General features: G+C 41.8%; 1 protein-coding gene across 2 annotated transcripts in view; it reads left to right on the plus strand.

Moving 5' to 3' along the window:
• LMX1B (LIM homeobox transcription factor 1 beta) overlaps positions 1-16,648 on the plus strand; it is a 166,081-nt gene extending 149,433 nt beyond the window's left edge. For both annotated transcript variants that reach the window (XM_066580767.1, XM_066580766.1), the window contains 6 exons: positions 2,601-2,833; positions 6,274-6,452; positions 6,624-6,701; positions 6,803-6,869; positions 10,373-10,534; positions 15,790-16,648. In XM_066580767.1, coding sequence (XP_066436864.1) covers positions 2,601-2,833; positions 6,274-6,452; positions 6,624-6,701; positions 6,803-6,869; positions 10,373-10,534; positions 15,790-15,947 — 877 coding nt within the window. In that variant the 3' untranslated portion in view covers positions 15,948-16,648. The remainder of the gene's footprint in view (positions 1-2,600; positions 2,834-6,273; positions 6,453-6,623; positions 6,702-6,802; positions 6,870-10,372; positions 10,535-15,789) is intronic.
• Positions 16,649-17,992: the final 1,344 nt, after the last annotated feature.

Below are 17,992 nucleotides of genomic sequence, written 5' to 3' on the forward strand. Positions count from 1 at the left end.
AGACCTACCAATGGTAGAGCATGCTGCATTTTTTTTAGCATGTGTTGAAATACCCTGTTTCCCTGAAAATAAGACCTACCCTGAAAATAAGCCCTAGCATGATTTTTAAATGGTGTCCAGGCAGATATACATGTAAAAAATTTTGGATCAAAAATTAATATAAGACCCTGTCTTGTTTTCAGGAAAACGCGGTATATATGGACCCTTTGAAATCAATGGGTTCTATTCTCTACGTATTGCACGTGTAAATATGCCCTTGCTCATCACTTACTGGTACTAACAGGCTACTCATTCCCAATACCAGAGCCGCACTGACTGTAAATACAAAGTTGTGAATATATGGATATATTTATAGTACTACAGAATTGGGAAAGAAGAAACACATGTGGCGCTCCGTCATCCACAGAACCACATTTGAACATGAACTATAATTTTTCTTATTGTTTAGGCATCTTGTGTTCTTTGATATTTCATGAGCGTTAAGTTTACTAAGCAACAACATTGTTGCAACCAGAGCGTCATTTCTGCAAACTATTATAAGTCTTTGTTTCCTGTCTGTTCACCAAAATAACTATTTCTTTTTGGTTAATTACAAGCAATGGGCCAACATTGAGAAAAGTTCTCCAAGACTTTTGGTCATTTGACCGTAGGGTCCGACCTGTAACTTGTCTGAATAGGCGGCTGCACCTGAAATGATAGCTCTGTGCATGTATAAATAATGCAGGGGAGGCAGTACGTTTGCACCCCTTCATTGTGCTAATCTAAGGATAGACCATTATTGCCTAAATCCCTAAACCCATACAAAAGTTTTTTTTCAGGACTTCGAATAGTGATGACTAGTGATGAGCGAGTATACTCGCTAAGGACAATTGCTTGAGCGAGCATTGCCCTTAGCGAGTACCTGCCCGCTCGAGACAGAAGGTTCGGGTGCCGGCGGCGGGCAGGGAGCTGAGGGGGAGAGCGGGGCAGGTGCGGAGGGGAGATCTCTCTCTCCCTCTCTTCCCCTCGCTCCCCCCTGCTGACTGCTGCTAATCACCACTCCCCCGCGCCGGCACCCGAACCTGCAGTCTCGAGTGGGCAGGTACTCGCTAAGGGCAGTGCTCGCTCGAGCAATTGCCCTTAGCGAGTATACTCGCTCATCTCTAGTGATGGCCCATCCTCAGGATAGATCATTGATATCAGATTCGGGGGGTTTCAACATCTAGGACCCCACCAATCAGCTGTTTGAAGTGACTGTGGCACTCAGGTGGGCGCCTATGCCACTGCACTACATACTAGGCACTACTCCATAGATTTTATTGCACTGGTTTCTCATATAGCACTCACTCCAAGCCACTTGAATGGGACTGAGTTGCTCTCAGGTCATGTGACCAATGAACGTAACAAGATGGTGAGGCCCTCACCTGAGGGCTGTGGCCTTTTCAGTCAACTGATCATGGAGATCGTGAGCATTGCACTGAGGATAAGGTCGTCTATACTTACACTCCGAAAACTCCTTTAAATGGAATATGTCATCAGGAAATAACGTATTGTATAAATCAAGTTTTTATGTTAAACCCATTTTTTAAACAATTTTCAGCGACTTTTTTTTATATTTTCAATGTCACGATTTATATTTTTTTCCTGCATTTTTCACACTCACCACTAAGCCTAATAATAGTCTGACACTTCCTGTTCTGTAGAGAAAACTTCTCAGCAGTCATCTCATTATCATCACAGGCAGGATTACACTGAGAGATAACATTTATATACAGATAACAGTATCCACCATTGACAGTAGGTGATCATTACAGCTCACCTCCTCCCCTCCCTGCATATGTCACAGAGCATGCCACAACATAGAAGTCAGTGGATCCCCTCATGTTTATTTTGTCTATGGCCCATGAAGCTGCTGTAAAGCATGTCTCTAAATGCTGTTAACTGCAGCTTAGTCAAGATGGCCACCCCCTAGTCATGTACAAACAATAGAATAAAAAATCTACAATCAGAAAATAAAAACAGTTTAAAAAAATGGAAAATATTTCACTGTCTGCAGCTAATTATTAAAAAAAATATAGATAATACATTCCCTTTAAGGCTGGTTTCAGACTAGCATATTGTAGCATGTCCGTAATATGGATCCGTATACGTTACAGATGACATCACTGCCGTATGACATCATTATTTCAACAGTATTTGGTCTGTTTTTGCCTTCATATATTTTATTTTCTACTGGACAAATACTAATCAGTATTTGTCCAATAGAAAAAAACAGCAATGCGAAGGCAAAAACGCAAAAAGTACGAAAAATCTGTGGAAATTGCGAAAGCTCTTAACCCTTTCCAGTCCACTGTCTGATTTCTGAAGACATTCTGATTTAAGGCTGTACAGCTCCGATGTTGAAAGACGTCCGTCAGGGTTCTCTTACTGTATATTGCCAGCCTCTCTGCTGTCAGTGCCTATCCAACGTGTCACCTCATGCAGTACTGGCTTTAGCCAGCAGATAGCGCCATTGTATAACAGCAGAAAAAGAGTAAGCCCCCTAGGAAAACCAGGATACAAATTGGATTGGAAAGGGTTAATGTTCCATAAATTCATTCTTGTGTTTGTTTCTATTTCAGACTTTTTGCCGCAAAATGCAGCGGCTGTATGGAGAAGATCGCCCCAACAGAATTTGTCATGCGTGCCCTGGAGTGTGTGTATCACCTGAGCTGCTTCTGCTGCTGTGTATGCGAACGACAGCTAAGAAAGGGGGATGAGTTTGTACTGAAGGAGGGACAGCTTTTATGTAAAAGTGACTACGAAAAGGAAAAAGACCTTCTAAGCTCCGGAAGTCCAGATGACTCCGATTCTGGTAAGTAAGCATTTATAACGTTGGAACTTCAAGGAAGTAGTCCAGAAAAGCATGGACATGGTTACATGACTTACCCACTAGAATACCAGGTTGTCTCTAACTTTGATGAGATCATAAGTGAACTTTTGAAAAGTTTTGTTAGGCTGGTTTTCCAAACTTTTTCAAAAACTTCGGTTTGGTCCAAAAAAGTTCAAACCGCACCAGAAGTTCACCAAAACCCCTAAAACTGGTGTCTAATATTTTCTAAGACCTATAAAAGCCAAATACCACACTCTCAAAGTGTTATACAATGATTTTATGGCTAGTGTGTACACCAGTGTTCAGGACTAGTATTGAGTGAACTGAACCACTACAACCCTGTTTTGGGTAGAACTTTGCTAGATGCTGGGTTCGGATTCGTGCCAAACCAAATGTTTAGCAAAGTTCAACCCGAAACAGGGTTCTACTGGTTCACTCAACGCTTATTATGAGGCATTTTCGAAAACTAGGGGATCTAAGAAAGGTGGAGGCTTGTTTGACACCCTCTATAGATGGTGTATATAGTCTATCTCTAGTGAAGCTCAAAATGTGAGTAATCTGAGACAGACTGGTGGGGGCATTGTAGTTTTTGAAGACATGCACAAAAACATTACTGGGGTCTATATTAAAATGTATTGTTATGACTTGCTATACTATAGCACATAGCTGAAGATGATTGTTCTAGTATGGTGCATATACAGTATTTGGGATTGATCAGACAAACAATGGGTAGTTTAAAGACAATGGGGCACATTTTTTAAGACTTGCGTTTCATACACCAGGAGAATACGCCCCATCCTGCTAAGCCCCACCCTTTTACTTGCCACTTTTCAAAAGGGAAAAGGAAAAAGTTGCAATTTTTGATTCAAAACATGGTTTTATATGCCAGGAAACTGGTGTAAATAGCTTCATAAATACACCCAATGTCATGTATATTTGTTGTACACTAAGACCATCTTCACACATGCTGTGGACTTTATCTCAGCAGCTTCAAAAATTAAAGCTGAGCTCTGATTGATTGCTATGGACAACAAAGACAGATTTCTCGTTAGACAGTTTTGATAAACGAGGCTCATTGACTTTAATGGGTCCAAGGTTTGTTAGCTTTAAACCAAAATGAAGCGTTTAAATCACCCGTGTAAATAAGTCCTTAGTGATCAGTTGTGATCTGTAGGGAAACCTGATAAGAAGTGTTTAATTTCCCTGCAGCACTCCCGCAGGAGAAAGGAAGCATTGCAATATTCTTATTGAAATCCATAGATTGTACATGGAATGCCTAGATGTGCTGAGCACCCCAGAGAGGAAATGTTCTTTGAAGGCACTATCTATTCTAGCTAATACATGAGCATCCTGAACAGGAACCCCCCTCTCTTAAATTAGAACACCTTAAAGAGTACCTGCCAAGGGATAGAATAAGCGGGGCTGACTGGCCCACTCAATCTCTATGGGTGACATTGGACTGTCATTTGAGTCTGACATCACCCAGTCAAGGGGGCTGCCCACTTGATACATTGGTAGCGCCAGGAACTAGTCCTTAAAAAAACCTATCTGGGCAAAGGAAGATGAGTTAAAAAAAAAAAGGAGAGTAATTGGGGCCGCAGCTGCAGGGCCATGATTCTATCCAGTGGTAGGTCCTCTATAATAGGGTTTTTGAAAAGTGGGCGATTCTCGCAACAGAATCATACTGAATAAGACATGCTATGATTTTTTTCTATCTCCCACTATCGGTGCAAGCAAAAAAAAATCATATGCAAATTAACCCATTGAATATAATGGGTTCTATTCTCATGGGCGTTCTGTCCACCCGGCAATGTACAGAACCTGAGTGAGGAACTCGCCCCATATAAATACAGTATGCCGCGATTTATCAATGCTTCTGTTGCTTTCTACATATTTCTTTGCACGCTGAGAGTCCTGTTTATTTTTATAGCAAGCAAAGTAAGCAAATTATCCACGGACTGAAGTTGATTATGGTAGGGATTCTAGAAATAGCAGACAAGTCAGAGACAGAGAATATCAGGACTCTAAAAAAAGGCTAAAAAGCAAAAAACTAAAAGAAAATGTTCTCATTGTCTTGTAACTGTATTCTGTATGTTACTGTAAGCCTTCTCTATATTGTATTATACTGGCTGTACGCAGTGTGCTGTAGGTTACTGTGCAGCACGTTATGCCTCTTTGTATGGTATACGTGCCTGAATGATATATCACCGTACCCTCTCACTCACAGCAGGACGTTATATATCTCTGCAGGTTCTTATAACTCTAGCATTTTATTTTATAGCTTTGCATATTACAATATTGCTGCTCGAGTCATTATATCACTGCATGTTATTATGTTGCTGTTCGAAGTATTTTATGGCTTTGCCACGTTTTCACACAGATGTCTGGTGGTCCAGAATGTAAGAGGCTGTCTATGTGATATATATGGCTGCGTGAAGTGAAGTCAGTGATTCTCTAAGGACTCCTTCATAGAAAGGACTCAAAAATTTCAAAAGCAAATTAGGATACAAAATTTGCAAGAATTTGTAAAGCTTTTTGGTCTTCTCTTTTATATCTTTCACTTGCTTCTCTTTCTCCTGCTTTCTCTTTTTTCCCTATTCCTTCCTGTTCTTCTCTTCTTGGACTTTTGCTGTCCCATTCTTTTTTCCTTTTTTTAAACTTCTCTTTTTTAAACCTTACTCCTTCCTCTTCTCATTCTCCTTTTTATTTTTCTCCTTCCTCTTCTCATTCTCCTTTTTATTTTTCTCCTTCCTCTTCTTCCTCTGTTTCCTTCTTCCTCTTATTTTCCTGCTTCCTTCTTCCTCTTCTTCTCATATGTTTCCCTTTTCCTCATCTTCTCCTCTGTTTCTTTCTTCCTCTTCTTCTGTTTTGTTTCCTTCTTTTTCTCCTTCTGCTCTATTTCTTTCACCATCTTCTCTTTGTCCTGTCTTTTCTTCTCTTCTCTTTCCTTCTTCCTCTTCTTCTTGTCTTTTCCTTCTCTTTCCTCTTCTCGTCCTTTTTTTCTCCTTCTTCTTTTGTCTTCTCCTTCTTCTTTCTCCTTCTCCTCCTCCCCCTTCTTTTTCTTCTTTCTTCTTATTCTCATCCTCCTTCTCCCACATTGGCTCAATTTTCTCTTTTTCCTCCTTCTTTTCCTTCTTCCTCTTCTCTTTTCCCTTAGCCATCTTAGTTATCTTCTCCTTAGCCTTCTCCTTCCTGTTCACCTTTCATCTCCTTCTCTTGCCCCTTCTTTTTTTAATCTTCATTGCATTGTTTTTTTCGGCTGTTTTTCCTTGCCCAATCTACTGTCAATTCATATCAGAATGTACACTGCATTCTGAAGCTACAACTTGATGCTTAGTCTCAGTCTCCATTGCTATGGCCCAAATCTGCAATAACCAGATAGAAAACCTTGCTTATATGCTATCTTTTGAACTATATTACAGTGAAGAGTGATGATGAAGATGCTGACATCAAGCCAGGAAAATGCCACGGAAGTCAGGGAAAGGGTAGCGATGATGGTAAAGATCCAAGGAGGCCTAAACGACCACGGACAATCCTCACAACGCAACAGAGAAGGGCATTTAAAGCATCTTTTGAAGTGTCTTCAAAGCCTTGCCGAAAGGTATGGAACTTATTTATTTATCTAACCCATGATATTGTAGAAATACGATTACAACAAGCCTCGTCACATTGTAGAAAATCAACAGATGCTATAAGCTTCTGCGTACATATCTGGTAATATAGAATGATAATCGATGATCTTGACCATAACCGCTTAATGTAAATTCCACAGGTCAGGGAAACGTTAGCAGCTGAAACGGGACTTAGTGTTAGAGTGGTCCAGGTGTGGTTTCAGAACCAAAGAGCAAAGGTATGTCCCTCTCTTTTCTATATATCATTGCTGTGTTATAATATTCTTCCATTGTACAGCTCACATTTACAACCATTTGTATGTACCGTTTTCTTAAACAGATGAAGAAATTAGCAAGAAGACACCAACAACAGCAAGAACAACAAAATTCTCAGAGACTCGGTCAAGGTAACTAATATAACTCATGATAGTGGTTTTCTCTGGGATACTCTTATAACATGTAAATCTGTTATTTCTGTTTTGACTTTGGTTCAAGAATTCCAAACCTCTCAGGCAGCCATTTTTTGTCACTTTACATTCTCATAAAGTCTTCATTTCTCAATAATACCACTAATTTTTGGTTTAACGTTTGTAGAAGATGAGTACATTTCTGTGTTACTTTCTAGGTTAATCTCACTGCTTAATTTTGTGGTCTTGAATAGAGATGAGCGAGTATACTCGCTAAGGCACATTACTCGAGCGAGTAGTGCCTTAGCCGAGTATCTCCCCGCTCGTCTCTAAAGATTCGGGGGTCGGCAGGGAGCGGGGAGGAATGGAGGGGAGATCTCTCTCTCCCCTTGCTCCCCGCCGCAACTCACCTGTCACCCGCGCCGGCCCCCGAATCTTTAGAGACGAGCGGGGAGATACTCGGCTAAGGCACTACTCGCTCGAGTAATGTGCCTTAGCGAGTATACTCGCTCATCTCTAGTCTTGAACTATTTCTATTGCTTTATACTTTTGTTAATTTTATTGCTTCTTCTTCTTGTTTTCACCCTTGTCCTCTACTGTTATTCTTCGTTTTTCATTCCTATGACTCATGGGTAAAATTGGCTTCTAAATGTAATACCGCATGATCTAGTTATTTACTGAAACCAGTTACAGCCCCAGACAACATTAGTATTTCTAAAGTATTGTCATGCCAAATTAGGGACTGCCATGGGTACTTGTCAACCCCATTTTTTCACCTTAGCATGTAATGATTCATGGGCTTAGGGCCCTTTTACATTGCCTGAGAAATTGTTCAGATTCGTGCAATCAGCGATTATCATTTAGTCTAAATGCATGCACGACTGAACACTGAATTCATTTGTTGTTCAGTTTCAGATTGGCCTGTGTAAACAGGCAGTCATTCATCTATGAACCACTGCCTGGTTTATCGTGAATGAAGACAGGTGGGCCAGAATGATCCCGCCCTGCTCCACCTCCATTCACTAAAGATGATCCTTCCCATGTAAAACACAGGAATGATTATAGTTGAGACAATCTATCAGTCATCTGCACTCAACAGGTCATTCCATGTAAAAGCACCTTTAGTGCATACTCCCATTTTTGGACCTACTATGTGCTATGACATGACAAAATACATTGTGTTGGGTTAAATAAAGAGGACCTGATATGGAATACAATCACTGTGGCTGGCTGTATGGCTCTGCAGCTGCAGCCCTGTTGACTCTATCCCCCATTTTTGTATGCTTACTTAGCTTTGCCAGAATGGGATCTTGATAGATCTGGTGCTCTCAATTTGTAAAATGAGTGGTCCTCACTGTTCACTCTCGATGGGTGACATCAGACATGATTGACAGTCCATAGCAATTTTAAAAGAAGGAAGCAGCACCCAATATGGGGGTATTTACTTATATGGATTAAAATTGGACCGTAATTTCATTTTTAACCCCATATTGGATCTTGTTTTCTTCTTTTGAAATTGCTATGGATTGAGTTAAGCATTGAAGACTATTCCCACCTGGAAGCATGCATTTACTATTATTGTGAGTCTTGCTATGCTGTTTTACCCTCTGCTATCGATTGACATCACCCATTGAGATTGAGAGCTTTGGAAGTCAAACCTATGAAGAGCCCATCTGAGCAAAAAAAAGAGTATAAAATGAGTAAAAATGGAGATAGTCAGGTATGCAGACAGTCCTGTTGATTTTTTCCCATGACAGGCCCTCCTTGGGCATCTGTATAATATAAGCTAGAGAATGGGGGGCAATACAGGCTACCTTTTTTTGCGTTTTTTAGTAAGTAGCCCTTTAGTAATCCCACCATGTATTTCTATAAGCATAGACCCCTTATGTATGACACTGTCCAATGCTTTCTGTTCACTGCTATCATGGCTTCCGTTCATAAGGTAGCCATAACAGCTATGATGAATTTGCTTTTTCAAACTGATCCTGTCAGATCCTCTTTACTTAAAATGGGATCCACCAGGTCTCACCTTTAGTGGTAAAAATAGCACTACAGGCTATATTATTCCTGTTGTCCAACATTTTTCAACCCCTTCCTCGCCAGAAAAGGGATAAAGAATCATGTGAAAAGAGCCTAAATTGAAAGTGGTTGTCCAGTTGTAAGTAATTGATGGTCTATTCTCAGAATAGGTCATCAATAGTAGATTGGCAATAGTCTGCCGCCTGGAAGCCCTGCCCATCAGCAGTTTGCTGGGCCAAAGAGCTCATGCACTGAGCTGATTTCTGCAGGTAAGCAACTGTAGTGGCCAGGATGACTATTACACGCAAAGTTCCCAATGAACTGTATGCGTGTAATACTGAGCCTGGCCACTACAGTGGGAACAGAGGTGTCTCCTTCCTGCAGAAATCAGCTCAGTGCACAAGCATACCATCCCACAAAAATCTGATTGGCAGTTGTCCCAGATGGCAGACCCCCACTGATGCACTGTCGATGGTCTATTTTACAGATAGGCCATCGGTAGTTTACAACTGGACAATCCCTTTAACTCAAAGAAGCACAAATTATTTCACACTAATCTTTAGTCTTGAAAATCCTTTTAGGATTACCAGCCTATAAAAAAGTAGTAATATCTTAAAACGTAGGTATCAATCCTCATCAAATACCGTATATCTTATACTGCCAAAAAGTTTAGTCATAACCAAAACCATAGTAAAAGTCTAATAAATCTGTCCAATATGTAAAGCTGTCTGAAATAACATCAATATAATTTGAGCCTTATCCAAAATAAAAATGTTTCTCAAACTTTATCCATCAGCCCCTTAAGCCTAATCCCACTCCTTTGTAAAGCCTTAATTCTAGCTTAAGTCCTTCTAAATCTTTAAACCAAGTATTCTCCGTAGCCTAAACTGTATGAGGAACTGTATCCCAAGTGCTAAACTTCCAGTGAGGACAAGTCTAATGTTAGCTCACACCACTGTAATAACTTCTAACAATGGCCAGGAACATTCTCACTTATCTTGCCTTGAAGCTGTGTGTCTGAACTTGTGTTTCAATCTGTGACCTAATATACATCGTAACCTCCCTAATACATCGCTACAATATCTTTCACCCCTATGTGAATCTTTCTTTCTATCCTCTTATAGTGTTTGTGTTTCCATCCTTTCAAAGAGACATTAAAGGGATTGTCTGAGATCGGAAAAAAAGTATCTCTTGTACTTTTTTCCCGAAACAGCGCCACTCCAGACGAATGGCTATCTATGGTACTGCACTCCTCTAACTTGAATACCCATGCACAGGAGTGGCACTATTTCTGGAAAACAATCAGACTTCTTTTTTCTTATCTTTTGCAGCCCCTTTAATTCCTAGAGGAAATTGGGTAGCTTATGTTTATGTAGCGTCTGGTATTTGATAAAGATGAAATATGAGTTAGCAGACAAATGATAGACAGATAACAAAACTTTGCAGGACTGAGTGCATTAATGTGGCTCCTTGTCACCCGTCAGAGGTCATGTCCAGCCGCATGGAAGGGATGATGACCTCATACGCCCCACTGGCCCCCCCACAGCAACAGATCGTCACGATGGATCAGAACAGCTACAGCACAGACCCTTTCCAGCAAGGACTCACCCCTCCTCAAATGCCAGGTGACCACATGAATCCTTATGGTAAGCTGCGTGCACCCTGTACAATGACGCTAAGTATCACCAAGTATAGAATGCAAATGATAATCCCTGTATAATCCCACTTGGAATAACATAGGTCGTCATGCCAATATTTCAATATTAGAGATGAGCGAGTATACTCGCTAAGGCACATTACTTGAGCGAGTAGTGCCTTAGCTGAGTATCTGCCCGCTCATCTCTAAAGATTCAGGGCCGGCGCGGGTGACAGGTGAGTTGTGGCGGGGAGCAGGGGGAGAGAGGGAGAGAGAGATCTCTCCTCCATTCCTCCCCGCTCTCCCCCGCCGCTCCCCGCCCCCCGCCGGCCCCGAATCTTTAGAGATGAGCGGGGAGATACTCGGCTCATCTCTATTCAATATATATGCCTGTGTAAGTAATAGTTTCAATGGAAATGTCCAATATAATCTGGTCATATCATTCATCTTAGGTCAAGTGACTTAATATTTTGTGCTCCCTTTTGTTTGAGGGGGGGGGGGGGGGAAACAATACAATGTTCAGTTGAGAATTGAGGGTTCAAGTAAAGGTGCCCATACACATTGGATTAAAGTTGAACTAAGCCTTGGGTTTTGTGACAAAATTCTATTCCAGGACTGGAGGGGAGGGTGGTGCATTACCTGTATTTATTCTTCTCTGCCGTCCCTGTGATCCCAATTTCAGCAGTCCAAGATGGCCACCCCAATTTTCTAACTACCTAATGCACACTAGGCACTGCTCACTGATTGGACAACACTGATCATGTGAGCAGTACTGACCAATCACAGAGCAGATGCATTGGTAGTCCAGCACTACCAGTACAGTGTGGGGATTTGGTAGTCTAAAGATTATGTGGGCCATCTTGGCCAGCCGAAAGCAGGACCTCAAACTGGTGGATCAAAGACCTGGCAGACAAAAACAGCTACTGGTAATTTATCCTCTGCTCCTCCAGTCCCAGAGCAGATTTTTGTCTCAAAAATGTGACATCACCATAGGAGCCAGTCATGACTTGGCGCTTGCACCAGAGGACTTTAACTTTACCTAGTTGGCAATAATGACTAAAAGGTACATGGTGGTATTGGCAACACAACCATTCACCAGGTGATCCTTTCTTCAACAGTTGCTCGACCAACAACCAATGTTTATCTAATGTGTATGGCCACCTTATGGGCATGTTCACAAGGGGCGGATTTGCCGTGGATTTTACGCAACATTTACAGTAGCAGCAAAGTGGATGAGATTTTTAAAATCTTGTCCACACGCTGCTGAAGAAATCCGTTCAAAACCTGTGCGGAAGTTGACATGTGATGCAGAATTTAAATCTGCAGCATTTCAATTTTAGCACCTTTTATGCTGCAGAACCCACCTCTTCTCAATGAGGGGGCGAATTCTGTACCAAAATCAGTGTTAAAAACCAATGCAAAATCTCCACCAGATAGTTCAGGTTTTGATGCAAACTTTCGGCTGCAGATCTGCTACAGAATGTCCACTGCTCATCCGCCCCATGTAAACATGCTCTAAGAGTTCTTGAACACTAGTCAGAATCTAATATATCTAATATAATGAGTTGCAGCAAGCTAAACAAATAACACTTAAAGCGGCACTTTGGGCAAAAGCTGAAAATTACGTTTTTGTTTGGAGTCAAAGTGCCCACTCTAGAGGTTTCACCTATGTGATCCTTTTCGATCAGGATATCCATGGATGTTTTCTTGAAGCCTATTTACAGGTTCCAAGTAGTGGTTGTCATGACTTGCTGGGAACTAGTATAGGAAATAACTCAGTTATCCCTGCATGTTCCCATGCAGTAGGCTGTTTCTTATAAAAGTCATGTCAACCGCTGCCTGGGTGCAGAGAGACAGTAGTAGACACCCATACGGATCTCCCAATGAGCAAAAACTAAGAATGTAAGAAGTAGAATCCTCCACTCCAGAAAAAAAGAATTGCCAGGTACAACTACAGAGCATGAACCACACTCAGACACACAGTCAAGGCAATCTATGACTAGAGTGGTCTAGTTTATGCAAATATTCCATGTATATCCATTTTACCATTTAGTAAGGAACCTCCATATCAGTCACTATGGTGAGTCAAGGTTTGAATTATGCTGTTGACTTTTTCATGCATCTGGAATCTAACACTGATGCAAACAGATGGGTTTCGGGGATTTAGTGTAATGATTTCCCCCATAGTCTAGTTCTCTCCATTGTATATTTGGGTGATGTATGAGCAACCAGGCTGTGCTTGTTTGGGTGGCCACTAAGAGTTTCAACAACAAGATCGAGGTCTTTTTTGAGCCTGATCTAGAAGTTGATTCAAAAGATATGGGAAATATAAAGGAAGGACTTATGCTTCACTTTCCTTCAGACTCAACTTCTGTCTTTGCCTCAAAAGTTTCATTAAAAACATAAAAAAACCAAAAAAAAAGCATAAAAAACAAACCAAACCTGTTTGTGAAAATGCTATAACCTGGTTTTATAAAGGAGCACATGTAGCAAAACATTATACAGGGTGTAGTCATAAAAACGGATCCAGCGCTATATCTCACTACTGATGTCCTATATTGTAATGCCAGTAGTCTACTTGAATAGGAAGAGTGGATGTACTACATGATAGTATGGCACATTGACTCCTGGATTTCAGTTTTGTGTTGTGGCCCCTGTAAGATAGAGAAAGTAAAACCCAATTGCAAATTTGAAGAGGTGCATGTGAGAAGCAGAAATCCGCTTTCCACGTCTCTATAAGTCTCCACTGCTACGATTGAAGTAGGGAAACATAAGTTCTGGTAGTATGGCCTATGCAAAAGCATACTCAAAGGAGGCCCAACATGGGTTGGTACCTGCATTTCCTACAGGCGATCGTGGATGATGTACTGGATGATCTGCCCATATCATAGCAGAAGGAGGCCACTGCAAGTATGTTTTCACAAGAGCCCTATTACCAGAACCTATGTTTCCTTGCTTTAGTCATAGCAACAGTCTCACGAGAGACGTGGAAAGTGGATTTCTGCTACTCTTCAACTTTGCAGTTGGGTTTTAGTCTCTCTTACAGGGACCACAACATAAAATTGAAATCGATGTTCTGGGGCCCCCAAGGGGTCCGTGCCCCATACCATCTGTGCCTTACTATTCAAGTACACCATTGTTATATCAGTATAGGACACCAGTACTAAGATATAGCACTGGATTGGTATTTTTAACTACACCCTGTATATGCATACTCAATTCCTTTAAAAGGGTACTTCAGAAGAAAACATTTATCACCTATAGATTGATGGGGTCCAACTGCTGGGATCTACACCAACTACTAAAACAGGGTAGCCCAGTCCACCATCTCCCTAATTTATGTGAATGTGGTGCAGAAGAGTTTGTATAAAGCAATGATCAAGCATACTCGGTGACGTTCAAGCACTTAGTAGGAGTCTCCGCAATCAGACTCCAATCTGTTTTCCACTGGGCTCTCCTTTAACCCTTTGCAGTCCAATTTTGGATTCAGGGTTTCCTAGGAGGCTTTCTCTTTCTGCCATTATACAATGGCGCCATCTGCTGGCTAGAGCCAGTGCTGCGGTATGGGATGTGCTGGAGAGGCCCCCAACAACAGAGCGGCCAGTAATATACAGTAAGAATACCCTGCCGGACGTCCTCGGACATCAGAAGCTGTACAGCCTTCAATCAGAATGTCTTTAGACGTCAGACAGTGGATTGGAAAGGGTTAAGCTACAGTTATGCTTCCTCTGACTCTATAAATTGTTATTTAACAAAAATGTAAACTACAAATGACAACAACCAGAAGAGTCAGATTTTATTTTTTAGTCACATTGTTTAATTTTGTAACATTTTACTTACATTTGTTTTCCTGGAGTTGTATTACAGTTAGAGATGAGCGAACGTGTTCGGCCCCGCCCCTTTTCGCCCGAACACCGAACTTTGCGAGGAATTCTGTGCTCAGGCGAAAAAAGTTCGGGGGTCGCCGTGGCAGCGCGGGGGGGTGCGGCGGGGAGTGGGGGGGAGAGGGAGAGAGAGAGGGCTCCCCCCTGTTCCCCGCTGCTGCCGCCCGCGCCGCCGCGCCTCTCCCCGCCCCCCGGCGCCCCCCGAACCTTTACGCGCGAACACTGAAGTCCTCGGAAAAGCCGGTGTCCGGGTGCGTAAGTACTCTTTAAGAACACGTTCGCTCATCTCTAATTACAGTACATTAAAGAGGTTGTAGAAGGAAGGAAAACTGCACTGCTCATGTCCATAGGTTATGTCTTGAATTTTGCAATACCAGTAACAGCCTGTGGACAAGAATGGCGCTGTATCTAGAAAAATTATATGAAAATACCCTGTGCCTAATTCTTTTAATGGGTTTTTCCTGTTAAAACAATTTAGCCCCTTTCTGGAGGATAGGGCGTAAAGGTCTGATCGCTAGGGGTCTGACTACTGGTGCCTCCAAATACCACGTGTGAATGGAGTGGTGGTGCGCATATGTGACCGCTGCTACATTCACCTCTGTGAGACAGAGGGAAATTGCCGAGTGCACTGATCTCAGCCTGTTGCATAGGAGTGGATGGAGCGGTGGTTGAGCATGCATACTGCAAGTCCATTCCCTTGTGGCCTTTTGGTGCACCAATCTCAGTATCTCTAGGGATCCCGGCGGTTGGACCACCAGTGATCAGACATTTATCCTCTACCTTGTGGATAGGTGATTAACGTCTTTAATAGGAAAACCGCTTTAGGTTAATCATACTACTGTTGTCCTACTAAAGGGGTTTTCCAGGCAAAAACTATTGATGACTTATCCATAACTTATCCATAAGATAGGTCATCAATAGTTAATTGCCAGAGACCCATCACTTGGGATTTCTGAGGTTGAGCTGATTGCTCGGCCTGCTCTCAATGCAACGAGGCTGGATGTCGTCATAGGGGATGGCAGAAGTGCCATAGCTGGTTTCACTCTCATTGAAATCAATGGAAGCTGAAGCGGCTATTACACTTTCGTGTGCGACCCCGGTGTCAGAGACGAAAGTGCTAGAAGTGTTATGGCCACTTAGGGTGAAGCCAGCTATGGCCATTCCCTAGGACGACATCTAGCCCCTGACAACATGCTAGGTGATCAGCTCATCACTGGAGATGCCAAGCAGTGTTTCCCCATGGATTAATTAATGACTCATCCTCTAGATAAGTCATCAATATTTTTTGCCTGGAAACCCCTTTTTAAGGGTTTTGATTTGGTCTCAAATTGTATTAGTGGTCTTGCATACCATTTATAATGTCCGTCTGTTTCTCCACCAGGTAATGACACCATATTTCACGATATCGACAGTGATACCTCGTTAACAAGTCTCAGTGACTGCTTCCTGGCTTCCTCAGAAGTCAACTCCATGCAAGCCAGAGTGGGAAACCCCATTGACCGACTGTATTCCATGCAGAGTTCCTACTTTGCATCATGAGGGCTTCCATCAGTTTGTTCCCTACAAAAACAATAAACACAATGGACCCTTAGAGACTATTGACAGCCATATCTGTGCAGTTCTCCTTCCCCATCCCAAACTGAGCAGTGAGCAAAAAGTTCAATACATACCAAGCGATTGGATCATCTCGGCCCCAGAGAAGTTTGGAAAAAAGCATGAGCCGCGGCCTCTATTTTTTTCTTTTTCCATTTAAGATGAACGATTATTGTAAAAAAAAAAATGGAAGAATACAGTATTTGTATAGAATTGTGTACAAAATAGAATTTTTTTTTCCTCCCTCTAGACTATTGGAAAACTGAAGCCACTGATAAAAAGGTTTCCCTTGTCTTCTCTGAAACTGCATGAGTGTCACCGTGATGTGGAATTATCAAATTTGAACTGTGACAAGTTATTGTAAATGTGACGTTTTAAACTATTTTATTATTTTTTTTTCTTTCTATATTTTGGTTTGATTTTCTCCATAGACAAGAAGGGTAGTTTTAGCCATTATATCATACGAGCAGACAATGATCTCTCGAGAGTCGTTGCCGTCACAGGAAGGACTGCATGTTTTTTTCTGGAGAGAAATCCATTTTTTTTAAATTAATGGTCTTATGTTCCTTTAAGGTGCTTTAAAGATGAAAAGAAAAAGAAAAGAAAAAAAAAACAACAACTTAATTTAATAAAACTTACAACAGTAACGGATTCTGTCTTTTCGTAAAATTGATGAGCGGAAATTTTGTTTAAATTTTGCAAACTATTGATAGATTTCCCTGAACTCCACTAGTTGCTTAAAGAGGTTATACCAAAATCATAACCCTTTGCAATCCAATTTTGGATTCAGGGTTTCCTAGGGGGCTTTCTCTTTCTGCCATTATACAATGGCGCCATCTGCTGGCTAGAGCCAGTACTACGGTATGGGATATGCTGGAGAGGCCCCCGACAACAGAGCGGCCAGTAATATACAGTAAGAGTACCCTGCCGGAGGTCTTCCGAGATTGGAGCTGTACAGCCTTCAATCAGAATGTCTTCAGACGGCAGATAGTGGATTGGAAAGGGTTAAATTATCCCCTATCCGCATTACTGAGACCCCACTGATCCCGAGAATTGGAGTTTCATGTCCCCCCTCCTACTATAAAACACCCGGAGGGAGAAGATTGAATGGAGGGATAATCATGCATCTGCCGTGTCGCTCCATTCACTTTCAACAGGACTGGTGAAATGCAAGCACTTAGCAATTTCCATAGACCCCATTGAAATGAATGGAGTGGCGGCCACACATGTTCGGCCAGCGCTCCCTACATACTGATGTCACTGCGGGTTGGAGAAATGACCCTACAGTGATGAGAAGAAGGAGACAAGACATAGGGGATTACTTTAGATTTCTGGACTCTGGTGCCATGCCATGTGACCCATAATATCATTGGGACTTCTAGCCCCAGTGATGTCCTATAAACAGGTCAAATGGTTTTGTAGAGGCCCGGGCCCTTTTATTGAATGTCACTGATGATTTTAGCTTTGCTCCATTAGATGCCACCTACTGTTCGATTAATCAGTAAAATACATAAGAGGTAAGTAAGCTTTACCTGGGGTCGGATATCAGAAATGGTATTTTGGTAACTATTGAATATTAAGCTTGATATCAGGATACTTTTATATGTATCTCTTAAAATGATCCTCGGGTCCCGGACAAACAAAGATGGCTGCACCACATCTCTGACTACCTGATGCACACTCTGCATTAGTAAGCATCATACAGTAGATATAAAAAGTCTTCATACATGTTAGAATGCCATGTTTTTTGTCATGTAAAAAATCGGACAAAGATGAAGGATTTCAGATTTATTTCCATCTTTAATGTGACCCGTTATCAGTGCAATTCCATAAAAAAAAAAATCATTTAGGGTGGCTACCCACTAGCGAAATTTTTTCTTGTGCTACGAGAGCGCAGGGAAATCTCTGTGATATCACACACTGTTTTTAATCGGGCCAGGCGGCAGCAGCGCCAGCCTCATTGAAAGCATAGGGAATACATCGCAGACTTC

The sequence above is a fragment of the Eleutherodactylus coqui genome, chromosome 10, assembly GCF_035609145.1.
Source record: "Eleutherodactylus coqui strain aEleCoq1 chromosome 10, aEleCoq1.hap1, whole genome shotgun sequence".
Lineage (NCBI taxonomy): Eukaryota > Metazoa > Chordata > Amphibia > Anura > Eleutherodactylidae > Eleutherodactylus > Eleutherodactylus coqui.